This window comes from Trachurus japonicus, chromosome 1 (genome assembly GCF_045865225.1).
Source record: "Trachurus japonicus isolate A0001 chromosome 1, Traja_1.0".
NCBI classification, from domain to species: Eukaryota; Metazoa; Chordata; class Actinopteri; order Carangiformes; family Carangidae; genus Trachurus; species Trachurus japonicus.
In genome coordinates, this window is record NC_140907.1 from 28,195,848 (window position 1) to 28,222,801 (window position 26,954).

Genomic DNA, 26,954 nt, shown 5'->3' on the forward strand with positions numbered 1-26,954 from the left:
AAACTGAAATTGCTTCTGCAGAGTCTATTTACCAGACATTACAGCACAGTTATCGCTCTACCGGGCTCGCTGTTCACCGATCAGGCACAGGAACAACACACGAGGGATTTACCTCCACTGCCAGGAGCAACATTTGATGCTCCGTCACCACCTGCTAATTGCTGCAGCTGCTTCATCTGATCACTGTAACTTATTTAGAGAGGGTGAATAAGAAAGATGTGACAAACTGGACGGTTATGTTTTTTGTTCATTTTTTTGGTATAATTTCCCTAAAACAAAGGACAAAGTTTGTCCAGTTGCCCTCAGATAAAGAACAAATCCGCATCAAGTCGAGTAGAAACTCTATATTATGTCTGGTATGTGGCTGGTTTTGTCTGGTGTTTACAAATCAATCACAGATTTCAGGAATCAATTTCCTCCACTCACTGAGTAAAACTTTGCAAACAGTTCCTACTGTTAATTTTCCTTTATTGATGAATATTAATTATTACAGCAAGTTGCATTAGTTTACTGCATCATATCATGACATCAAGACAGTTTGTATTCAATTTACATTATGATATTCCCTCACTGGAGGTAAATATTGCATCTGCATATTGTATTCTTTTAAATATGTTCAATGGCACAGTCCCAATGGAAATATACTGTATATAGATGAAAGGTGGAATAGTTTCACATGAATATAAAGACTTGCTTTTGAGTCTTGAATAAAATATGAATATGATATTAAAAATAAATGAATAGATACTATAGATGCTTTAGCTACAAAGCATCACAGCTTAGGTTCTGGCTATGTAGAAAGAAAAAATATAGATACATTGCATCATGTTTGGACTCAGGGCTCAGTTCATAGGTCATTATTGACCCTTTAAAAGCAACAGTTGCACACAAAAAAAAAATCTATGAAGTTGTTTTTGTGGAGCTTTTGGATCTACATCAGTAATTTGAATTCCTCCAAAGATAATACATTTTATATTTAAAGAAAAATTATGAAAGATGTATGAGATAAGTGCATAAAAAAGGCACAGGAAAAACAGCAAGAAACTCCAGTTTCCCTCAAAATAATCTCTTAAAATGTTTTCTTGGAAGGCCATATACTTTAGTATAATTAAAAATGAAATAAAGAGTAATCATTTGTAACATTTCCAGTTATTTCTAAATGCTCAACTAGCAGCACCACCTTCCCACAGAGGACAGCAGGTTAGTTACACTTACAACAAACAGAAAATTCGGCTTGAATAGGAAATAAAGTTTCCAATAATACATTACAACATACTGATGTAGTTACTACCAAACTTTATGGTTCTTTTACAAAGCATTCAATATTTAAAAAAAAAAAAAAAAAATTTTTGGGAGAGGAAAAGATAATAGTCGTAGTTCCTGGGGCGGTTGCTGGGGGCGCTGTGGCTACTCTGATATATTGAGTTTCAACCGACATTAAAACGTAGAAGAGAAAGAAGACAACAGCAGCAGCTGTTAGCTCGCTGGCTGAGCTATATTTAACCTGTGGCAGTGGGTGACAGAGAGTAAGTTGGGCTTTGCAGATGAAAAAAGGAACCGAAAAGACGTGATTTTAACAAACGCTAATGGTTTGGGGGTCAGACTGCTGTAATCCTCTGCGAACCGAGTGGTAAGTTTATTCAAACGTAGCGTGAAGACACAGCTGTCAAACTGATGTGTGCTAATGTTGCTAACGTTACCTAGCTGACGTCAGCTGCTCGCAGATGTTGGCAGCGGTTTTTCTTTCTTTTCTGTCTGTCTGTCTCTGCTTTAACATACCTGACAGTAAAGAAGCAGATTGGTCATGTTGTGGTTAGTTTAGATAAATATGTGTCGTGTTACGTTACTAACTGTAACGTTACTTATGGCGTTACCTCTGTGGGCAGTGGACTCAGAGGGGAGGAGGCGTTACCATCACAAAGGAAATAATCAGCTGGTTAATGTTATCTGTCATTTTTTTTATCATGTGTTTATAAAGCAAAGATATGATGGGGAATTGTTGTTGTATCAGACAGTGTCAGTGCAGTGTAGGGCTGCAGCAGCTAACCTTTGATTTTTCACATTAATCTAATTAAATAGTGCAAAAACTACCCATGAAAACTTCTCCACAAGACCTTTAGTTGTTGTGCTCAAACAAAAGTGCAAAATAAACCTAGTTCTGTATTATGATGATAAAAAAAGCAGCAAAGTATCCCATTTGAGAAGCTAAAACTAAATATTTTTTTAATATTAGACTTAGAGATTGATCCCAAAGGAAATTCAAGTAGTAGCGCACATACATATAATAATATCAAATAATATAATCTAAGGGCATGGTAGAGCAAAAACAATATGAATGTTTTTCTTTTTAAATGCATGCAACCTCCAACTTATTACATGCATGCACCATATTGCATGTATACACAGAATAGTATTGTTATTGTTATGACACTGCTACATGTACATAGTTTTCTATAGTTTATACTCTTTATTAACCTTTCATCTTATTTTCCCAAGAATTCAGCTCACTTTTCTGGTTTTAAGTGTGGTGAGACAACAACTTTAATCTGATTTATTTGTCTCGGTATTTGTGCAACATGCCACAAGCACAAAAAAACAAACTTTCAAACTTTATGTGAAATCCCAGGTTGGAAATGCTTGAAATGCAACATTGTGCAGACTAGAAACAACAAATTGTAAATTGAGTAACAGCATTATTGACTGACTGATCTATATGTTTATCAGTTGCTGTGTTTGCTGCTACAATCAGCTCAGACAATGTTGGGTAACATCTGTCAACATCAGGAGTCCTTTGGCCTTTTTTCCTCTGATGTGATTAACATGAAACAGAACAGAGCGGCTAACGTGCCGCCTCAGTACTGTACGTGCTGTTGTGGTGTAACTTGACGAGGAAAGTTGTGATATATTTGACCCGACCAGTGTGACTGGGGCCTGTATTGGCTCTATAAATAGATCTGTCTCCATTCTTGGGAACCTGTACCTCTGGCAGAGGAGAGCGGACATGCACTGCTCTGTTGAACCGGCTCAGAGAGAGAGAGAGAGAGATGACCTGTGGCTATTTCTGGATCTCAGGTGGCAGAAGTTAAATATGATGAGCACGCCGCTGCACAAGTTCACAACGTCAGTGCAAAATAAAAGAAAAGAACCGTATGTGTGTCACACACACCACACGTATAAAATCCACGGTTCGGTTCATATCACGGTTATGGGGTCACGGTTTTCACTTCGACTCGGTAACGTATACATCGATCGTTAGGAAAATAAAATATATCTTGTATATTCAGGTTAAAATTGAAAGAAAGAGACAGTCTGACATTTCATTTGACACATCAAGGTGACAGTCTGAGGTTAAAAGTAGGTGAGATTCTGGCACCGCAACAAAGGTTAGTTCCAACATGCTTTTCATTTGTTAGGCATAGAAAGTTATATTTAACAAGCTTAGAACAGTTAGTTATTCACTAACCTACATTTATTTTTATTTTATTTTTTTTATTTAACCTTTATTTAACCAGGCAAGCAAATTAAGAACAAAATTCTTATTTTCAAGTGCAGCCTGAGGGGGAAGGGAGAGGGGAGTTATTAATTGTGATTCTTACAAAAATTATATCTCATCATAAAATATAAAAGTAAAAATGTCTCTTAAAGCTCTGACTCTTGAATTAGTGCATACAAAATAATTTAACTTTACTACTTTTACAACCACACTATTTACCAACAGCCTAAAGTGAATCACAGGCTCTATCAACACTAGACTCAAGCAAGGCAAGGCAATTTTACTTGTAAATCCCATTTTTACAGTTTGTCTCAAAGGGCTTTACACATTATCATTACACACTTCGCCTCGTTAGTAAATGAAAAGAAGTAGCAGTGCATGTCTATGAACAGAACGCGATACACGTGAACCAAACCGAGACAGTCGAACCAAACTGTTCAGAGTCGGATGGTTTTCATAAACCGTTCCATAACTACTTTACTGTCTCTACTTTCTGCTCTAGAAATCAGTAGTTAAAATTCACAGTTTTCCACCAGAGAAACGTGCTCCACTGCTGCAGTTTCTCTGAGGCCTTGATCACAGAGTCTCTCGTCACGCAGGCAGCTGTTCTTCTGACAATAGGCCTTTGTCGCCGTGGACATTTTGACGTGTCCCTGAAACCAAATCGCAGGTGTAATTAATAACATTAATGATGGCTGCTTTCCATCTGGCTGAAGGGCGTAATGAGACACAATGAAACAGAACCATTGTTAATTATGTTAAGTACTCGTGATTCCACAGAAAATCTGCGGCGGTGGGAAAGACCTCTTAACAAAACCCTCGCTTTCTACTTTTGAACAGTTTCCTTTTCCTGACACAGAAGCAGCCAAGAGAAACAAGCTGGCAGCCCTGTTATTAAAAGTGAGGTACATTATCCTGTCAGCGTCTCGCTTTTTAAAGAGAAATCAGCAGATGAATCTCTCCGTAGGCGTTCAGCCGGGGTCAGAGCTGTTGGCAGTGACGACAACAACCATGATTATCATGATTATCATAAATGTTTTTAAATTACACTGCCAAGAAGATTGTTGTGCAATTTGTAAATTGGAGTTTAATTGGAACAAATATTCCATATCATCACTTCCTGTGGTTATTCTGTCATAAAGATAAAGTTCACAGCAGGTCGAGTTCGTTTCAGCTCCACCTGACTAACTCATCTAACGCTACTTTCTGCTCCCTTCAATTTATCCTCTCTCTTTCTTTCTCTTTCTCTTCCCCCTCCCAAGGCTAACCACAAAGAAAAGGAAGCCATGAACTTCCAGGGCAGTCGGAGGCGAGGAGAGGATGGCATCGCCATGGTGATTGACTTCCTGCTGTCTAATGCCCGGCTGGTTCTGGGAGTCGGCGGGGCCGCCCTGCTCGGCATTGCTACGCTGGCGGTGAAACGGGTGAGTGGTTTTTTGGAGGTTGTTAGCATCGCATGAGTGAGTTGCTCATATTATGCATTTTTCTTGTGAATATGGAGAATTCACCGACACGTGAGTCACTGCCAAGACTCGGAGGAAAAAGTTTCTCAAGACTTTTCTTACTTTAAACTATTGCTTCTCATTCCAGCTTCTAGTTTAGGTATTTTTACATTTTTAGCTACGACCTTGGCTTTGATAAGGTCGCTACACATCTCACTTCACCTCACCTACTGGAAACTTCTCAAGCAGCCAAAATAGCAATAGCAAATTTACCTGCAAGACTTTAGTATCATTATTCAATATTTTTGATGCAAAACCTTCAGATTTTCCCACTGAAAAATCAGTAACTCTAGACCAGGGGTGTCAAACATATTTGATATCAAGTGTAGGTAGGGATGGGAATCGAGAACCGGTTCCAGTTGAGAATCGGCTCCAATTGGTTCAATCCGTTGACATCATCCGATCCATCATTATAAATCGCGCTAATGTGTTCAAATTACGAGAACCCCCCCATAAATTTAGGCCTACTTTTTCCACACAGAAAATCCACAGGAATCAATAAGGGAATCGATAAAGAATCTGATAGATAAGCAGAATCGGTAATGGCATTGATAATAAAATCTTATCAATTCCCATCCGTAATCAAGTGGGCCAGTAAATTAATAGCATAATAAACCTATAAATAATGAGAACTAAATATCTCCCTTTGTTTTAGTGACACAAGTACATTATTAACATCTTTATATATAATTAACTAAAATTTTATAAAGCATATCATGAACAACCTGAAATTTCTAATGAAAAATATGTGCCATTTCAACAATATTATGCGTCTTCTTTGCAAAGTCATCCCGCGGGCCGGACTGGACCCTCTGGTGGGCCGGTTTTGGCCCACGGGCCTTATGTTAGACACCCCTGCTCTAGACAGAAGCCTTCAGTGCCGTAGCTGAGAGTGTCGGCTGGAAACAACCAGTGGACTACAGGAAAAAACAACCAACTCTGTCTGGTGGGCAGAATAATAGTTTCATTGTTGAGCACTGAAATGATTCACTAACATTAATCTGAAGTGGACAAACGAAACAAAGGCGGTGAAACGCTCACAGTAATGAGGTAGAATAAGTTGTATTTTGTGCCTGCTGACTGAAGGAAACCAGCCCTGAAACACTTTTTTACTTTTTTACTGTAAAACATGTTATTTGTAGTCAGTGGGACTAAAACACACGAGTGTCTGTGTCTGTGTTCAGCTGATAGAGCGCGCGGGCCGTGCAGCCGACGACGAGAAGGTGGAGCAGAAGATGGCTGAGAGCTGGGAGGAGCTGAGCTTGGTCTCGGCTTCTCCCACGCTGCTCAAGAAAGGCATAGAGGGCGTGGTGATGAAGCATGTTGCCAAGGCGACCAGACAGCAGAAAGGTATTGACTATATTGCATCAGTTTTTTATTTTTTATGACAAACCTGCAAAGAAATATCAGAGATTCCTTTTTTTTGTCCCTTTGGTTTTACATCTGTGTAAAAGAAAAACTCTCAATACAAACCAAAGTTTATACATGTAAATACATAAACAAATATGAACATGTGGGAGTTTCTGTCTTGCATTTTGTCCATATTTCTATTTTCTTATACTCAATCAAGTCTTGTACTTTTCGAACTGAGCTTCCTATAGTCTTCGGCGGTGCATCATTTTTATCCATAATGCAGATTTCCTCCAAAATCTGTGTCTATTGATCTGGTGTCGAGGTGTCCTCCTCTCTTATTTCCTCATTATGGCTTTTTTAGCCGCTGTCAGTAATATTTTAGACATAGGGATCTTACAACCAAGTATTTTCAACAGTGCATTTTCCAAAATTGTTTTTTTGTTGTTTTTTTTAACTTAGTTTTTATTTAAGTTTCATTCAAAATCATGTACAGAATCATATTCATCATATCTGCTGTTCCACCCCACCTTCTAGTGAATATATCTTTTTGAAGTCTCAGGGAATATGCTATTTGTTCTATTTGATATATTTAAAATTGGGTTATTTTATCACATTTCCAAAAAAAATGTGAATGATCCGCATCCATTACTCCACAGTCTTTTGTTTAATTGTTTACTCTTGACCTTGGGTGAAATAAAAAAAACAGATTTTTCCATGATAACTCCCTCCAGATCTGCGAATTAGTGGATGTGTGAAGTATTTTCCATATGATTAGCCATTCTTCATGATTCTCTCATTTTTCTGTTAGTTGAGTGTTTATTTATCAACTTCTTTTTACAACCGCACTTAACAGATGTTTTAACCTCTGTCTCACTCAGCTGACCTGTGCCACCAACCTCACACTTCGCCTCTGGAGGTGTCGAAGCCCGAGTCAAAGTCCAAGAGGCTCCAGCTGTGCGTCCTCAGTTTGCAGGTACGGCTCTGACAGCCCAGCTCCGAGCTCTTAAAGCTGCACAGATTATGCATGCAGCCTCACCAGCTTCTGTAAGAGCTCTGCTCAGTGTTGGCTCATTCATTTATGCATGTGTAACATGTTTTGTAAAGCACACTGCTTAGGGGTTACGCATTGTTATTCAGTGGTTAGGCCTGCCGAGAGCCCCGAGAGCTCTGAATAATCAAAATACTGTGTATTGTGTGTGGAAGAAGTCAAACAAGCATGAAACAGCTTTGTGCTGGTGTGCACAGCGCTCACATGAGCAGAGAGGTTGTGGGTTTGTTCTGTGGCGGCAACATGAAATCATTTGTTCAGTAAATGTTAGTGGTGCGGGCGCAAACGCATGACTGGACATGAAGGGGATTTGACATGATGGGATTTTCCTTTTTAAAAGAAAGCCGCAGCAAATTGTATCTTTCTATGAACAAAGGCACATCTTCACTTTTCCTTTCTGCGTCTCTGGAGCTTCACACTGAGTCCATCCTGAGAAGTGTTGAAACAAAGCAGAAAATCAGATTTCTCTTGGTCAGAACTTGTGATTTAAAGGGCATTTAGCTTCAGCCACCACATAATCAGAGACAAACTCCTCTACAGCAGCGTACGTTGTTCCAGATGTGTCTAAGCTTCGCTCACGCTCTCCTCTGGATGGACTCTAATAAAACAGTTTATTTCTGGAGTCAGCGTTTCAGCTTTAAAATCCCTCCAGTCATGTAAAAGCCGTCCAGCCCAGCTCCTCACACTTGTTTAACGATCGATTAGTCACCTTTGTTAAAGCTTCGTAAACAACATTAAAGATGCACAGTGTTCCTTTTTCTTCACACTAGTTTTTCTCCAACACCAAGGTCTGCACTGAATGACTCCGAATGACTCATTTCTCTGCAGACAGACGAGTGTGTTCCCAGTGGAAGTGTAAAATCTGTTTAGTTTACTTCACGCTGGAAGGTGTTTCTTTAGCGACGCCAGTTTCGTGCCTCTCTGAGCGACGCACAGCCGTGAGTGAGTCACTGTCACTGGATGTTGTTGTGTTTTACCTTGTGCAGGATCGTCTGCAGCAGTACTACCACACGAGGGCGGCGCTGGCTCCTCACGAGGTCCAGAGGGCTCAGGCTCTCGCTCTGGACATCTGCACTGAGATCCAGGGCTTCATGCACAACCGCCACCCCGACATGCCGCTGGGAGAAATGAGCCTGGGAGGTTCTCTACTGGACGACCTGCAGGTACAAACTCTGTCGTAATATAATCCAAATTTATTTATTTGAATGGGACAGTGCACATTAATGGACATAAGAACATGTAAATATGCCGGGTTGTAGCAGGATGCTAGTTTCCATCCGTAGTCCCAATAACATAAAAACTGTTCAAAACAATACAACATTACACATAAAAAAGTAAACCTCACAAAAGGCAACAATAACAATGAAAAACAGATTGAGAGACACAAGCTATAATATAGTACATACAGGAAATTTACAAAGTGACTGTGGATAATGAAGTAGTCCACATGTAGGGGGACCATAAAGTGCGTGAGTGCTGGGTTAAAGTGACGAGTGCTAAAGTGCAGAAGTGCTTAAGTGCCGGCTTGTATTGCACAAGGCCTTAAATAAACATTTATTTCCTGCCCTATGTTAAATTAATACTAATCCAATCCAATCCAACTTTATTTGTCAAGCACTTTAAAGCATCCACAGTGGACCGAAGTGCTGCACAGAATAATAAATAAAGGACAGAGACATCAGAAATAAAAGACAAAACGGCTCATATAAGGCATAACATTACATATAAAATACAAATAAAATAAATGAAAAGACATACAACATGGGTAAAAATAATAGTCGCACAATAAAATCAATAAAATCACACAAAGTCAACGTCTTACTAGGGGTCAAAGGCCAAGGAGAAGAGGTGGGTTTTAAATTGAATGACAACCACACAGGTTCATGTTTCTGTGTGTGTGTGTGTGTGTGTGTAGGTGGTCAATGCGGATCATGCGTGTCTGTTGGTGCCTCTAAAGCTGGAAGCGTCTCTGTGGAGTCTGATCCCAGGAGAACAAACTCTGCTCACACACCCGCTGCACTGGATGGTCCGACGAGTCAATCTGGAATATTTCCCCAGAGGACGGAGCTACTGGGACAGGTGAGCTCACGCAGATGACAGAGAGATGCTGGCAGGCAGATGTAGTCATGAAAAAAGAAAATTAATAACTTTGCAGAGCTGAAGGTCACATCTTCAAATGTCTTGTTTTGTTCGACCAAAAGTTCAGAAACCAAAAGAATATTCATTTTAAAATGGTAAATGACAAAGAAAAGAAGGAAATCCTCTTATTTGAGAGGCTGTCAAAGTGACTTTTGCCTGAAAATGAATTGATATCAAAACAAGTACAGATTTATGTCTGTTGTTTAATAACTGAAGCTGTTCTCTATAATCCTTCCCCCTCTCTGTCTCTCTGTCTTACAGGTACCTGGTGGGCGGCTACCTGTCGGCTGAAGCTGTTGTCAACATGTTCAGTAAAGCCGTCATGGAAACTATAAACTGGCCGTCGATCAGCAGCACTATGGACTATATGGTCCGACCTGTACTGGGAGGACCAGACCTCAGACTGGAGATTAGGTGTGTGTGTTGTTTGCTTGAACAATGCTCTGCTGTTATTAGTGTTGGAACTAAGATACAGCTCCTTTTTTTAACACAACAGCTGGAAATACTATAACCTGAGTTTTAGTGGTTCTAATAAAATAAAATAATAAACGAGATCAAGTGTCACAGGAAAGCCGTTTTATTTAGAAAATTATTTTGCCTAAACAGTGTAACTGTATATTCACTCATTGTTCTCCTTTAATACTACATCCTTTGATCATAATACCAATTAATATCATGACATTGATAGTACTAAGAATAGTTTTCCACTATTAAAGGGATACTTCAACCAAAATCGATAATTCACCAATTTTCTACTCAACGTCATGCCAAGGAAGGGTTTGGAGAACTTCCAGAGTCATCAAAACACTTTTGGAGTTCCAGGGGGGGTCCGGCTGGCAACGGGTTTTCATATAATGGCGGCGGATAGAGTTCACTTTTGAATCGTCCAAAACACACACTATGAAACATCCAGATACCTCCATACTGCTCGTCTGTACTGACCCAAGTGTCCTGAAGCCGCCACATGAAAAAGTTGTTCAGAAAACATTACTTTGATCTCTGTTTTTAGCCTCGTTGTAGCAGTAGCTCCCAGTGGCTCTGTTGATGATGCAAGATTTGCTGCGAGAGGTTCGTTTGTCATTGTAAACCATTGGATGTTTGATGTCAACACGGAAGAACATCTCGCAGCAAATCTCGGGAGCTACTACTACAACAAGGATAAACACAGAGATCAAATTAATTTTTTCAAAACAACTTTTTCATGTGGCGGCTTCAGGACACTTGGGTCAGTACAGACGAGCAGTATGGAGGTATCTGGATGTTTCATAGTGTGTGTTTTGGATGATTCAAAAGCGAACTCTATCCGCCGCCATTATATGAAAATCCGTTGCCAGCCGGACCCCCCCTGGAACTACAAAAGCGTTTTGATGACTCTGAAAGTTCTCCAAACCCTTCCTTGGCATGACGGTGAGTAGAAAATTGGTGAATTATCGATTTTGGGTGAAGTATCCCTTTTTAAACTTGATGTGCTTTTTCCTTTCTAATGAGCTTCTCTGTTCTGGTCCTTCAGGCCTCGGGGTGAAGCGGAGGGAGCGGAGAGCAGCGACCAGTCCCTGTTTGTCTCCATGTTGCCCCTCCTGAGGCAGGAGGACGTGGTGCTGACGGCCCAGCCCGAGCTCACCTCTCCCTGGGTCAACGCCTGGCACCTGTCCCTCTACCCGTGGGAGACCCAGCGGCTGGCCCAGCTGGACGCCGCTGACGACGGACACCGCAGGCACGCGCTTAAGATCCTGAAGGCCGTGTGCAGACTGAACCCGGCCCTGCGACCGCTCCGAGCCGCGCCGCTCGCCAACCTCGTCCTGCACCTGAGCGACAGCGAGAGCGACTGGTCGGAGAGCAGCCTGGACGTGCGGTTCCAGCAGTGCGTCACGGAGCTGATCGGCTACCTGGAGCAAGGCGCGTTGCACAGCTACTTCAAACCGGCCGTCAACCTGCTGAGCGGCTTGTCGGAGGACCAGGTGGACCAGATGGGCTTCATGCTCTACTGCGCCGTGTCGGAGCCGGAGATACTGTTCATATAAACTCCTCTGCACTGCACCTTGCAACCTCTGACACACACAAACACACACACATACACACACACACATGCATCAAATCAAAGGAGCAGTCTTTTATCATCCCCGTTGTTCGGTTCAACGCAAAGATGTATTCTTCCCACCGCTGCCTATACCTACTCTCCCTCTTTCCATCCTGCACAGATGATGAAAGGTAAAAGGGGAAACAAACAGTCGCTGCGAGTAAATGGCGGGAACCATGAACTGATCTCTGCACCGGAGGAGGACGGGAAGCTGCAAGCAAGTGTTGATGATGATGATTAAAGGGATAGTTCAACATTTTGGCAAATTGGCCCATTGCCATAATCCCTATAGTTTTAAGAGTAGGTTCGTTACCTTTAACTGTCGTTGCAAGCTTGTTTTTAGAACGGCGGAGCAGAGCCGTGAGCTGCTCAGAGCTATGCTACGGAGGCTCATGGGATTTCTTGGTTTCCCTCATTAAACTCATCAAATACACAATCCAACAACTCCAAAACGCTCTGGTGGACAAGTTGTGACCTGCACATTCACCACACTATGAGATAATAACGGAACGATACGAGACAGAGTTGTTTTAGAGGTAAATTCAGAGACTGTTTGCGGCGGTTTTGCATGAATTTACCTCTAAAACTCTGCTCCGCCGTTCTAAAAATAGCTTGCACTGACAATTAAAGGTAACGAACCTACTGCTATGACTATAGGGATTATGGCAATGGGCCAGTTTTCCAAAATGTTGAACTATCCCTTTAAGATGATGATGATGATAATGAAGCCGAGCAAATCACTCAGATGACAGGAGATGAGGGGCTGAGCAAGTGTAAATGGTAATGGTAAATGGTAAATGGTCTGTATTTTATATAGCGCTTTTCCATCGGAAACGATACCCAAAGCGCTTTACAGTATATCATACATCACATTCACCCATTCACACACACATTCACACACTGATGGCGGAAGCTGCCATGCAAGGTGCTAACCACGACCCATCAGGAGCAAGGTGGGTAAGGTGTCTTGCCCAAGGACACTACGGCAGCAACCGGGACAGAGCGGGATTCGAACCGCCAACCCTCTGATCATTGGACGACCCGCTCTACCACCTGAGCCACTGCCGCCCCTAAGTGTTAGAAATATTATGTTTGAAACGATGCTTTGGGTTGTGCGTGATCATAACTACCCCCCCAACACACACACACATACACACATGCACTACTAGAGCTTAGTGTGTATTACTTTTCACGGGGAGCGAGTGATGGTCAAACGTGGTCATGAGGGTCAGTGTGTGTGCGATAGTGCGCTCTGCATCGTTTCCCTACATCTCCTTTAATATATTCTAACTATGCAGAAAAATAACAACCTGCAGAAAATCACCAGGTTTTTTGCTGCTGCACTTATAATAACAATAATTATAAACAATCATTGTATCTGAGTGGGGCTTATTTAACAGAGCGTGTATATTTTATCAAACTGAAGGTTGAAGTGTGTGTTTTTTGTCTTTAGTCTTCAGTCCGTTGCCAATCTTATTTGGGTAAACTAACCCTTTTAATTTAATTGCCTAAACAAATGTATGCAGTTTGTTTTTAAATGCAGTATGAATGTGAGAGTTTCCTCTGTTTGTGTGTGTGTGTTTCTTTTTCTTTTCTTTTTTTTTTTTTGCTGGGTGTGAGGGGAATAAACTTTCCTGTGATTGAAACAGTGAAACTGCACCTGAAAATTAAAGCACTTCTAGATTCTCACCTGGTTTCTCCTGTTTTTATTTTGTTCATTTTAACCTTTTTTTGCAGGAAATATTAATTAAAAAAATGGTGAAATCATGTCATGTGACTTTTCAGTTGCGTAATAGAGGCAGCTGAGAATTAGCACCGTCATCTGACCGCCTCAACATTGGAAATGAAAGACATGTGACAATGACTTTTACTCTTCCTAAAATAATACCGACATGGTTGAAAGAAGAGTTACTGATGTTATAATTGTTACTTTTCTTCTTCAGTCTGGCCCAGTACCTGCCCCTCTGAAGTCTCCACGGCTGCTGGGTGGTTGGTGAACCACAGGGGGGCGCCACAGAGCTGTACACTCAGGTGCCAGGTGACCTCCACTAAAATCATAGGGTAATGTTGATTTAGCGACATAAGGATATGTTTTAATAGTTTGCATACTTTTATTTTGAAATGTAAAGGAAGACTGATAAATTACACCTGTCAACTGTAACAACAACAAAATATGACATTTAATGGGTTAGTGAGAACTATTTTATTACATTAGTTCAGTACTTGAATGCAACTACCAGTAAGTATCTTTATGTAAGTACAGTTTTAATATAATTACATATATTTGATAACTTTAGTTGATGTTGCTATTTTGTAGATTCAGGTAAATAATACAGAATATCAACAACTTTTAGGATGAGATCAAACTTAATAACCCCCCTGAGAAACATTTTCAACCTATTCAAAATACAGTTTGCTTCACAGTACAGTATTTCTATATTGTGGTATAATATGACAACTTTAATTAGTAAAGTATATCTTCTAGCTCTTAATACTTTAAAAGCTTTTTAGTGGGTCACACTGAACTTATGTGCACTTGACAGTTTATCAGCATAGTGCAGGCTAAGGCTTAACAACAGTCCTGCCATAAACTCTATCTTCAGTAATAAAGTTTTTTATTTTTATGTAAAGTTGTTTAAACTAGTGGTTGTTCTGGAGGGTGTAGGCTGGTTAGTGATGCTGTTGATCTGTGCCGCACAATCCTGAAAACAATCGCTATTTCAAAATGTCATTCAGAAGGTGATTTGTGAATTGATAAAAAATAAATAATTTGCAAATTTGATGACTGATGACAGAAATTGCAGTTAATCAAATTATGTGCAGACTAAAATATGAATGTGAAATAAATGATTTTTTCGTGCAGATGTAATCCAGCCTTGAGGAAAAGGCAACACAGTTCAACAGCACCATGGGCAATGTCCCCTAAAATAACCTTTAACTGTATAAAGGACAAAATAATGTCGAAATTGCTCAAATTAATACTTTATTCATTTGTACTTTTATATTTTTTAATAGTAAAAGTCACTGTGCACTGTTCATGAAGTGGGTATGGACCTATTGGGGTCAATGGTTTGTAGCTACATCAACTTATTCAAAATAAAACTTTTTGTCTACACTTATTTTTATTTTGAGTAGCCTATGTTGATGTTTTTTATGTTTTTGTTTTTTGTAATCAAAATTTGAGATCAAAACATGAAATTTCACTTTCAAATTTTATTTTTTCAAGTACAAAACATTATTTGACCCCTATATAGCTCCATAGAAGTGCTCTTGTTTTTGGAAACTGACAGAAATTTGTTTCCAGCGGATGTTAAAAAAAAAGAAGAAAGTTTTACTTTGAAGCTGCTGGCCGGAAGTCCTCGTTACTTCAGACTTGTATCTGAATCTGTCGCCAGTGACGCGAGCGGCGGCGGCGCGGTACGGCACCACCGGCGTCTGTCACATGGCTACAGACTTTACTGGGTGTAGCAGGTCCTGGTCGCCGGTGAAATACGTGACTCCGGGGCACAAGTTTCTGGCTGCAAGTTGACTCGGTAATTGTTTAAAAAAAGAAAAGAAAAGAGGAACACAAGTCGCGGGACAACAGCGCTGCTCCTCTCACCGTGTGACTGCCGCCGCGCCGCCCGCAGCGGAGTTTCGCTTCTCCGTCAAAAAAAGTTTTTCTTCTGTTCCTGGAAACGCCGCTTGTTGTTTACGCGACCCTCGGAGTTGGGGAGGAGGAGGTTTTAATTTAGGGCTATAGCCTACCGCAGCGGAGGGCAACTCGACTGCGCAACAAAGTTTCAAACAAACTCTGCTGCGGTGGTGGTGGTGGTGGTTGTTGTTTTGCAGCGGCCGCCCGGGGTCTGAACAGCTGACTCACCGACTGAAGGCCGGGGGGTGGGTGGGGTGGGGGGGCTAAGCTCCTTCCTCCATGGCTCCTTGACCCCCAGCCTCGTCACCGTCTGAAGATGATCGGCTCACCGGACCTGCTGGCCTTCACCGGCACCGAGGGGTTCGGAGAGGGAGACGAGGACCAGGAGGGTCAGAGTCTGCCCGAGGAGCTGTCTGTGCCCCTGAGCCCCCCGGACAACCCCTGGTCCTCCACCGCCCAGTTCCTCAGAGACTTCATACTGGTGGCTGAGTTCTCAGAGCAGGTGAGAGAAATAATAATATAATAAAGCTTTTCATTCAAAATCACACATAGCCATAGCTGAACTAAATAAGACAATGAAAAGAACTTAACCATGGGGGATGTACATGTAAATGTGGGGTGCGGGGTCTTATGTTTTATGTTCCTATGTCTCTATGTATTTGTGGTGTATGAAATGTGGGAATGTAGGCTATGTAAATGAATGTAATTTGCACTTCTCAGGCCGTCTGTACGCAATGATGAAAACTATTTTCCTTGTAAAGGACAAATAAATCTATCTATCTATCTATCTATCTATCTATCTATCTATCTATCTATCTATCTATCTATCTAAAATCACACAAATCTAAAATACTTATAGGTACAATGTATAATCAGAACAACAAATAATACAAGACATAATATGGGTATATCTGGTTTAATAAAATAATATTTCAGAGCTCTGGACTGCTTCCAGACGGTGTAACCTTGCAATATTTAGTAATAATAATTTGCATTGCTTAATTTTTGTTCACATATGTGGATTACAGGTTAGTTATATTTACTTATTTTAGTTACTTATGTGACTTTAGCAAAGCTTATAGACATTCAAGGAAGTATAGTTTATAAATTTGATAGTTGTTCCTGTTTTTATTTGGGTTTATAAAGTCCACATTTTCACTTGTTGGTTAAACATCCTCATGTAATGAAGGCTGCAGCTCAGTTTTTGTCAGTGTTGAAATAGTAACGATGACTTTGACTTTATTCAGGAAGTCTCAGTGAGATTAAGATCTTTTCATTCTTTTCTTTTTTTTGCTAGAGAGACTCGAGGACAAATTGCACATATATATTTATCACAAGATGAGAAGTTGGGCACACACATACACACACATACACACACCATCCATCACAGACAGAGACACAGCCATTATACAAATCACACATATTAGTGAAAACGTGTTCATCAAAACTCAGAGAAACAATAGGTGAAGACGAGAGGATCTCTACTCTGATCTGGCGTTACTTTTCTTTCTTTTTTTTTGTCAAAATATGAAAACAACTCAGAAATCTAACGAGATACTGTGGATTCACACAACAAACAACACGGTGATTTTTCTTTTTAGGAACTGAAACCAAAACCAAAAACAGAGACCATCTTGCTACTCTTAGTGCTAAATATAAGATGACAGCAGCTGATACATCCTGTGTATTGACTGATAGAAAACAACAACAAACAACACAATAATGCAGACTGCCTCTTATTTTTATTGTTAAATTATCAGTTTTTATTTGATTACCTGACTGTTTTTATACTTGTTATTTTAAATTGTCTAAAAGCAGAAGCATTTTTTTTCTATTCAGTTTACAATGATGTGAATGTGCAAATATTTTCCATCTGATAGATGCATAACTTAATTAATTGATTATCCATGAGTGGTGATGAATTGAAATATCTGTCACGTAACTAATCAATTTATCGACTAATTGTTTCCAGCCAGACTGTGTACAGTATGACCTTTTCATAATACACAGTGGGTAACTGTGGTAACTGTCTGCAACAATGAATGGAAATGCAGCGTGCATGTACAGCATTAAGGCTGCTAATAGTCATTTTATGTATTTATTTTCAATTGTTTTGTTGATTAAAGGGATAGTTCAACATTTTGGCAAATTGGCCCATTGCCATAATCGCTATAGTCATAGCAGTAGGTTCGGTACCTTTAATTGTCGGTGCAAGCTATTTTTAGAACGGCGGAGCAGAGCCGCGAGCTGCTCAGAGCTACGCTACGGAGGCTCATGGGATTTCTTGGTTTCCCTCATCAAACTCATCAAATACACAATCCAAGAAACCAAGAAATCCCATTAGCCTCCGTAGCATAGCTCTGAGCAGCTCGCGTCACTGCTCCGCCGTTCTAAAAATAGCTTGCACCAACAATTAAAGGTAATGAACCTACTGCTATGACTATAGCGATTATGGCAATGGGCCAATTTGCCAAAATGTTGAACTATCCCTTTAAAAATGTCAGAATTCAGTAAAAGAGAGGTGGTGGATCAAATGTCTCGTTTATGCAAAACAGTTTAGATAATAAAAAAGAACAAAGCAGCGAATCCTCAAAATGATGAGGAAGTTCAGTGTTTTTGTTGATTAAATTGATTGATTATAAAATAGATCCTACATCCTACATTTTACTGTCTAACTGTATTGTATCGTAATTGTATTTTCCTATATATTGTTTTTTTTATTGATCAAAACCTCTGCTGTCTTTTCAGGTCGGTCCTAAACCTGTGCTGACGATACCAGAAGACCCCAGAGTCATCGGCACCTTTGACCTCAACCACTTCTCGGTTCGCCTCATGTCGGTGGACTACCAGGCGTCCGGCCCCGTCCACACCGCTCACGCCACGCCGGGCCCCCGCCTCAACTTCAGCGAGGACTCCAAAGTGATCCTGGGGGATTCGGCACAAGACGCCTTCGCCTACGTCCACCACATGACGCTGTACGACCTGGAGGCCCGCGGCATGGTGCGCCCGTTCTGCGTGGCCTACGTGTGCTCGGACCAGGCGAAGCTGATGGAGAACTTCTCCGAGCTGTCGACGTGCTTCACTCAGGCGTCCGACAGCCTCAAGACGGGAAACAGACAGGCCTTCTCCATGGAGCTGCAGAGGAAGCTGCAGGAACTGGAGTAAGATCCATCACTGATATCAGATTATTACTTATACACATAAATCAGGAAGTTGAAACTGCAACACAGAAATACCAAAGAGATGTTTGAGGTCATTTAGGGGAAGTCACCAGCACTGAAAACTCATCTGTAAAACATTTTATGTACACTTAAGCACAAAAATATTCATACCCCTGTCAAATACAAGGGATTTCTTAATTCTTTTCAGTTACAGATTAGTATTTCAGATTCAGATTCAGATTTGACATAAATAGGAACTGGAGGAAGCTCTGGAGCCATGACAAATTGTTAAAGGTGTTTAAAAATGTTGAACAAAAATCACCATGTCCAAAATTATTCATACCCCAGTGATACCAAGACAAATAACCATAGGATGTTGGAACAAACCATTGTCTTTAAGGGTTGTTTTTTTTAACTATACACTATAAAAGTTGACTTGCTCTTGACATTTCAGTCATTTTCATGTCAATGCAAGACTTGCTATGGCAAAGACCAGAAAGCTCAGTGCACACATTGTAAATGCCAAAAAGGAAGGAAAAGGATACAAAAAGGTGCCAGTGTCAATGGTGCAAAGTATCATCAAGAAGTACCAAAAGTTTAACAGTGAAAACCCTCAAAGGATGCGGTTGAAAGTCAGTAGTATCAAAGTCCTTATAGGCAAGTCATAAGACAAGAACGTCTCTGGTATCACCTTGGCTAGTCAGAAAGATCAAGCAAGAAAACAATCCAAGGACTTCTACCAAGGCTTCTTGAAGGAACAGAGTGCAAGTGGTGTGACTATAAAAGGGCAAAGTGCACAGTCTCTACTGCTTTGTCCTTTTTTCCGCCAGATAACCGCCACATCTCTGTGTCCAAAAAGTTCTATTTCTGTTTCATCTGACCACAGAACAGATGAACAGAAGCTTTCGTTATTTAGATCTACCTTACTAAACAGTTTATGTCTTATAAAGTCATAGCAAGGACAGTAGAACACAAAATGCATTTCATTCTCCACCTGTTGCATGTCACACAAAGTACAAATTCTATCGTCTCTGCTGTGCCAACATATCTGCCTGTCTCAATATGACTTGACTTAAAGCAGAAGTAAGTGATATATTTGTGTTAATATAAGTCTTAAATAGTTATATCTTCCGACAGCAATCACTTACATAGAGTGTTTGGTCTGAAACACGGGTCTGTCAGTCACTCTGCTCTGCTCTGAGCAGAGGAGAAAACATTTATCGTATCCTACAGTTTATATCCAATGAGGAGAGAGAACGGCATGCAGGGCTGTGTGTGCAGCCAAGGGACGCCGTGAATGTGGTGACGTAGGGACGAGGACTGTTATGGTGCGTTCAAGGAAACTCGTAACTGGTGTTTTTCCGACCTGTGAAGTGGTACCAGTTCGATCTGGTACGAGTTCACGGGTCGGAAGTTACGAGTGGCCGTTATAGTGACTTTCACCGGTAAAACAGGTCGGAAAAACACGAGTGGGTTGCCTGGAACGCTACAAAGTCGTAAGTTGTGACTTGAAGCTGTAATTTACGGTTTCAAAAGCCTGCCTGGAACGCAGCATTAGCCAAAACGACCGGATCGCTTACTTCTGCTTTAAGCCCATTGCTCCTCTTGGGTGCATAGGCCGTCAGCGAATGTCCTCCACTTCACACGGTTCTTTGCAATTCTTTCGAGGTCACCCCAGTTGAGTCTCAATATGAAGACCAAGAATACCAGCTCTAAATTTAACAGACCGGGATCTTTTCTTTTTTCTTTTTATATAGTCCCACCACAGAAATCCACTCAGATCAGCCTCATTAAACACCAACCACTCGGCCCAGGTGTGGTTGGAGTGTAAAAACAGACTCTAGGCCTTTAATGACTGATTGACTGTCTCTGCTGCAGGTACAGACGGGTGACGCTGCTGGAGACGGACCGCGTGGCGCCGGTGAACGGCTTCACGGTTGGAGAAAAAGACGGAGATCTGGAGGCCGTGGAGCGGTCGATCTCCATCCACAGAGACCTGCTCCGCCAGGTCACCTCCTACCCCAACAGGAAGCTCAAACAGCCCGACTTCCTGCCCTACGACCCGGCCGACTCCCTCCCCGACCTCGCCGCGTTGCCCCCCCCAGAGCCCGCCCCTCCCCCCACCACCGCCTCCTCCGGCTCCTACAGGTCCGAGCACCGTCTGAAGCAGCTGCACGAGCTCTGCAACTCCTACTTCCTCTCCCTGATGAAGGAGCAGCTGGCGGACACGGAGCGCCGTCTCCGTGGCGACAGGAGCGCCCTGAGGACCGCGCGCGTCTCCCGCTGGCTCTCCAGGAGGCTCACGCTCACCAACTTCCTGTTCGAGCTGTGGAGCCCAGAGGACGAAGAGGAGGAGGAAGAAGAGGAGCAGCAGCAGGAGGAGGAGGAGGAGGAGGAGAAGAGGAGGAGGAGGAGGAGCGCCGGGACGGAGCTGCAGAGGACGGGCAAGAGCAACGGCGGCGAGGTGCCGCAGTCCGAGCCCATGAGCCTGGAGTCGTTCTGCTCCTGCGTGGAGGAACTCCCCATCAAGCTGGAGGCGGGAGAAGCTCGGACGGCGGCGACCCCCGACCCCGACGTCGCCACGGAGATGACGGGGAGCGTGAGCAGCAGCGACAGCATCGAAGTGCTCGGGACTGAGAAGTCTTACCGGACGCAGCATGTGGTGACGGGATCTGACGGCACAGGTACGTCCACTGACACATAATCAATCAATCAATCAAACAATCAATCAATCAATCAATCAATCAATCAATCAATCAATCAATCAATCAATCAATCAATCGATCAATCGATCAATCAATCAACCAATCAAAAAAACAAACAAACTTCACCTTCAGCGTCTCAAACCTGCTGCTTCTCGCCACCGGAGATTAAAAACCTTTGGATTTTGACTTGGTGTTGATGATAGTGTTTAGATGCCTTAGTTGATGTGGAACTTAAAACTGATATTTAAAGGATACATTTATTGATATATTATATAAAGTTTATAGCCTATTATTGATATTTTTAATGAATGCATATTATTTATTATAATATTAATAACCAAAGTGGCAAAAGTGAGAGGATAACAGATTCATTATTTGTTTATTAAGAAAGGCTAAGATGTAGTGAGTAAAGATGAATTTAACATTATAGCTCTGCCTCTGACTTATAACCAACATTTATAACCAACACATCTATCTATCTATCTATCTATCTATCTATCTATCTATCTATCTATCTATCTATCTATCTATCTATCTATCTATCTATCTATCTATCTATCTATCTATCTATCTATCTATCTATCTATCTATAAATATCAACATTTATTATTGTTTTAAATCAACTTAGGGCAAAGGGACTGAAAATTAGCAAAATCAAGGCAATGATGGCTAATTATAATTGGCTCTATTGATGTCATTATTAGTGTGTATTTTGACAGATAATTATTGGCTGATAATTGTAAGCCAATATCGGGCCGATAATTATCCGTACTGATACTTATTTTGCATCTCTACTAAATCATTTCCTGCGGTGAACGTCCTCTCTCACCTGGCAGCTGGTCTGAGTCTGACTGACGTCTTCCTCTCCTCGGCAGAAACACCTGTCCTGCTGATGGACAGCTCAGCGAGGCGAGCGGCGGCAGACGCAAGCGTCAGGCGCGTGCGGGCGTACGCCAAACGAGCCAACAGCGAGGACAGCATCGAGGTCCTGAGCACCACCGAGTCCATCTTCCCCGACGACCTCACGGCCATCACGGAGGAGGACGCGGAGCAGCAGCTGCATTCTCTGAGCAACGGCTTCGACAATGAGGACGAATCAGTGACAGAGTGCCGGTCTGAGGAGAAAATACTGAACACGGCTCCTCTAGAGAACGAGACTAGGATCGAACTGTCTGATCTCAAAGACGACAACGGGGTTGATAAAGAAAAACCTTTAAAGCAAATAACTAAAGAACCGGTCACTGAGAGTTTGAAGAATCAAGACATAAGTCCTGTGAAGACGCCCAAACTACAAAGAGGTAACAAACACACCTGTTAAAGTATTTAATTTATATAGTGGGGAAAATAAGTATTGAACGCATCAATAGACTTACATGGTGAACATTAAAGGAATAGTTCACCAAAAAATAAAATTCTCACCCTCATGCTGATGAATACTCTGGAGGGCGATTCGTAGTCGAAACGAAAACTTTATATAAGAGTCAATAGCGCCCGACACAAAAACGTCCATAAAGCTACACAAAAACCATTTAATATTCCTCCACACTGCTCGTCCGCTGCAATCCAAGTGTCCTGGAGGGATATAGTCCAGATTTTACTAGAAACAACGTCATTTAGGACATTTTTACAGCCTAAACAGTCCTGTATTGAATTTGCCTGGGACGCAATACAGGACTGTTTAGGCTGTAAAAACGTCTGAAATGGCGCCCCCCTCCCGGGTCTCCAGATGAATGAATTCATTGACTTCGATGACTGAATTTCATTTTTTGGTGAACTATTCCTTTAATAGACGCTGTGACAGTTGAGTGCATTACTCTTTTTTTCTAACCCTAACCCTAACAACTGTGTCTACTAATCTCTGTGAGTCTCTTGGCTCTGTTTCAAATATTTTTATTGTGAAGCAAACATCTCGTCTATCAATAATACATCCATCCTTGGTTTATGCATTGCTTCATTGCTTTGTAACATAAATAACAAAGTTAAACAGCAAGCACATAAATAAATGAGAATCAATATATGGCCGATACTGGTACAGAAGTGTTTTTCTCTGTAATTTATTCCTCTGTTTTTAATGAAACCAAAAAATCTTTATTACTCCCACATCGACAACGGCCCCGACATCTCGGCAGAGTCACACCCTCCCCACAAAAAAATAGCAGAAGAAAAACAGTCTTCTCCTCAGAGTCAGCACAATACGCCACTGACCAGATAAACATCGGCCACTGCATCGGTATTTTTTTCCAATGGCTGATCAGTCAACAAGTGCCTCCCAGGCTTTTACCCATCGTGAGATGATTGTTGTGTGACATGTTGGTAATGAGAAACCTTTTTATAGGTCATTAATTAGGACTAAAGCAGCTGATATTAATTTGCGCTGATAGGGGGCAGGATTACTTTGTAGACGCTGACAGATCTGAGCTGGTTTCTTGGCTCTCCCTTCTTCTTTCTGCACCTCCTTCCTTTTCTTCATGCGTTCAGCACTTATTCCCTGTGTCGTTCATTTTCACTTTATTACACAACATTTTATGTCACCAGCCCCATTAGAAATATATTTTCTGCGCTATTTTCCTCGCTGTATGTCCACACTCGGAAACTATTTGAATTCATTCAGAGACAGTAAAGATCTGTGTCCTTGTGTAGCCGTCTGTTAACTGTTATGAAAGACATTTTCAATGCTGCCAGGAGATTATGGGGTTATATTTATGATCCATCTTGCAATACTGGCTAATTATTGCAATCATATATTAAAATTGTCCTCATTTGATCATGCAGGAAATCGTTTCATTTTAAACAAAAATCTCCTTTGTGCTGCGTGGTCTTTGCTGTTATTAGTTTGCTATTATCCACATAAGTGCACAATAACAGCCTCCAGCTTTTTTTTATTTACTCATTTACTCAGTCTGTGTTTCTGTTTCTGCTTCTGCTCATTTAAACGAACATGCATTGTGTTCAGGAGTGAGACAATTACACTGTAATGTAACAGGGAAACCCCTGAGCGATTAAAGTTTAAATGCACTTTAGATTACAAGACGTCTGACAGGGTTTAAATTAGAGGAGACAAGCTCACAACAATATGAAATATGTAAAGTAAATATCATCAAGTCTGAGTGTGTGTTGAGTTGTCCGTCTGGAAGGTGGGAAGCAAAGGGATGCTTAAGTGTTCTGTAATTACACACTGAAACAATGACACGCCGTAAATTAGTAAAATTACTTTCTCGTGAATCATCTTTTAATTACCAACTGAGAAAGCTGTGTTTTGTTTGTTTTTTACAGAGGCGCTGAAGTTGTTGCCGAAGTTGTCTGAGGTCTGTCAGACGGTGCAGTCGGTGCCCGACATCCACGTGAACTTGGCCCCTCCCGTCGCGCTGGCGGAGCTGGACCACTGGTCTCCGCCCTGCGCTCCTCTCCGGCTGCTGAGCGTCGACGAAGCCTCCGACTGCACCAGCTTCACCGGCTCCTCCGACCCCCCCTCCCCCACGCAAAACATCCACAGCAGCAGCAGCAGCAGCGCCCGTTCGCAGCAGAGGAGGAGGAGGAGGAGGAAGGCCGGACTCAGAGCGCTCCGCTTCCTCAAACAGAACTCGTTCTCCCAGCATGCCGTGTTCTGCCTCCTGAGCGGCCGGCCGCTGGTGGTCGTCGGAGGGGACGAGACTCTGGTGAGGAAGCTGGTGGACGCGCTGAGTCTCTTCCTGCCCGCTCCGGGCCCTGACGGGAACGCCGTGACGCTGTGTCTGACCACGCCGCTGCAGCTGACCGACCTGCTGACCTGGAGGCTGATAGGGATTCACAGGTAGATCAATGATCGACGACGTGGACTGTAACGGCCAATCACACACATTCACACTGTGTTAGGGGTGAAGTACAGTGCTGTGAAAAAGTATTCGCCAACTTCCTGACATTCTTACCTTTTTGCATATTTGTCACATTCAGATATTTCAGATCATCACACAAATTTTAATATTGGCTTCGCCGTTCTAAAAACAGCTTGCACCGACAAATAAAGGTAACAAACCTACTGCTAAAACTATAGGGATTATGGCAATGGGCCAATTTGCCAAAAATGTTGAACTATCCCTTTAAGTAACTTATTTATTATTTTATTGTAAAGCACTTTGGTCACCCTTTGGGCTGTTTTAAATGGCTCTATAAATAAACCTTGATTTGATTTGATTTAAATTTGTTTGATGATCTGACAGTGTGACAAATACGCAAAAAAAAAATTTAGAGAGGGGGCCAATTCTTTTTCGCAGCACTGTATGTGGAGGAGCTGGGGATCAAACCTTCGATCATTTGATTAGTAAACTGGGCCGTTGCATAGGGGAGAAATGTGATGACAATTCTAGGGCCCCTGATCTTTTTATGACTAAATGATTCTGCATACAACCCTGACTAATACTCTACTAATGCACCAGCATCAAATCAAAGCCACAAAACGTGTAATAAAACATGAAATACGTTTTATTATCCAAGCAATAACCCCCTACCTTCTCAGAAAGATGGTTTATTCCATGCTGGAGTAACAGTAGCCTGCCGCCAGTGATGGGAATAACTGCTTTATAAAATAACAGCATTACTAACAGTACAACTAATAATAATAGGGTAGATTGTTGTGTCAGTCACAGTCTGTCAAGAGTAACAGAAAATGATAAAACACAGTCTCAGAAAAGAGTGGCGATGAACAGTCAGGGGTCGGGGGTCGGGGGCCCACTTCAGGTTTCCTAGCAACTGCCCTGCTAGAAAACGACCCCTCTGAGCCACAGTAACAGTTGCTCTGCCGCCCTCTTCACTGTTGTTTCCGTGTTGTGTGTCTGTTTCTCCTCAGATCTTCCTCCAGCTCCTCGTCCACCATCATCCACTCTCTGACTCGCTACAGTCGTTACCTGGCGCTGTTGGACCTGGACCAGCGGACGCTGCGCTGCCCGTCCTACTGCGGCTCTCTGGTCGGCCGCCTGGCCAACGCCCACAGCAGCTTCAGCCGAGGCATCACCTACCTGCTGCACCTGGAGAGCTGCCTGACCGCGCTGGCCAACCAGGCTCTGCTCCACACCTTCGGCCACCGCGAGCGCCGTCCGCCGAGCGCCACAGACGGCGAGGAGGAGCAGCCGCCGCCTCTTCCTCCTCCTCCTCCAATCGCAGGAGGAGGATGCTGCAGCGGTGAGAACGACCTGAGGGTGATGAGCTTCCTGTCTGACCTCATCAAACAGCGCCACGCAGGACGTGGACCGCCGGCTCTGAGATTCGTTTATAGTTCAGTGCAGCTCCACAAAAACACGATCATGACATGAAGAGTCGACGCGCCGGAGGAACCTGAAGGCATCGTTCACCGTGACGACACGAGAACCACACGTGGTGTTTTTATCTGCAGTGTTTAAGTGTGTGTGTGTGTGTGTGCATGATTCCTGCTGTGGGTCATGATGTGTCTCTGGATTACTGAGCGTTAAAGGGATAGTTCACCCAAAATTCAAATTTCACTCATTATCTACTCACCCTCATGTCGACTAAGGGCTGGGAGACGTTTCAGAGTCCTCCGTGCCTTCTCGGAGTTACAGGGGGGCTCGGCGCAGCACTGTATGTCCATATGACGGTAGCGAACGGAGCTCACTTTTCTTCGTCCAAAAAGACACACCAAAAAACATCCAAATACCTCCATAGTGCTCGTCTGTAATGTCCGTCTTGTATTGAAGCCCCGACATGAGAAATTGTTCCGAAAAAAATTTAATAAGTATATGTTTTAAGCTTGTTTGTAGCGGAAGCTCCCAGTGTCTCAGTTTAGTGCTCTGCCTGTGTCAGTGCAAATCCCACGAGATTTGCACAGACAGTTTTTTGGTGTGTCTTTTTGGAC

At 42.3% G+C, this 26,954-nt stretch overlaps 2 protein-coding genes across 2 annotated transcripts; both read left to right on the forward strand.

Annotated features, from left to right (window-relative positions):
• The first annotated feature begins 1,432 nt into the window (after window positions 1-1,432).
• On the forward strand, window positions 1,433-11,749 carry mief2 (mitochondrial elongation factor 2). The gene is made up of 8 exons (XM_085783780.1): window positions 1,433-1,630; window positions 4,756-4,917; window positions 6,180-6,345; window positions 7,227-7,321; window positions 8,383-8,559; window positions 9,312-9,475; window positions 9,797-9,949; window positions 11,046-11,749. Exons 2-8 carry the CDS (start codon window positions 4,780-4,782, stop codon window positions 11,554-11,556), a joined length of 1,404 nt encoding a protein of 467 aa, XP_085639906.1. The 5' UTR covers window positions 1,433-1,630; window positions 4,756-4,779; the 3' UTR covers window positions 11,557-11,749.
• A 3,670-nt stretch (window positions 11,750-15,419) lies between these two features.
• Window positions 15,420-26,569, forward strand: smcr8b (Smith-Magenis syndrome chromosome region, candidate 8b). The gene is made up of 6 exons (XM_085783793.1): window positions 15,420-15,748; window positions 17,995-18,407; window positions 20,286-21,091; window positions 21,988-22,410; window positions 24,386-24,902; window positions 25,935-26,569. Exons 1-6 carry the CDS (start codon window positions 15,563-15,565, stop codon window positions 26,395-26,397), a joined length of 2,808 nt encoding a protein of 935 aa, XP_085639919.1. The 5' UTR covers window positions 15,420-15,562; the 3' UTR covers window positions 26,398-26,569.
• The last annotated feature ends 385 nt before the right edge of the window (window positions 26,570-26,954 follow it).

Bases quoted from the DNA above. Each gene is read 5' to 3' on its own strand.
- mief2 (XM_085783780.1), top strand. From the start codon at position 4,780: ATGAACTTCCAGGGCAGTCGGAGGCGAGGAGAGGATGGCATCGCCATG. The intron at 7,322-8,382 runs GTACGGCTCTGA...TACCTTGTGCAG, and splicing joins TGTGCGTCCTCAGTTTGCAG to GATCGTCTGCAGCAGTACTA. The intron at 8,560-9,311 runs GTACAAACTCTG...GTGTGTGTGTAG, and splicing joins CTCTACTGGACGACCTGCAG to GTGGTCAATGCGGATCATGC.
- smcr8b (XM_085783793.1), top strand. From the start codon at position 15,563: ATGATCGGCTCACCGGACCTGCTGGCCTTCACCGGCACCGAGGGGTTC. The intron at 21,092-21,987 runs GTACGTCCACTG...TCTCCTCGGCAG, and splicing joins GACGGGATCTGACGGCACAG to AAACACCTGTCCTGCTGATG. The intron at 22,411-24,385 runs GTAACAAACACA...TGTTTTTTACAG, and splicing joins GACGCCCAAACTACAAAGAG to AGGCGCTGAAGTTGTTGCCG.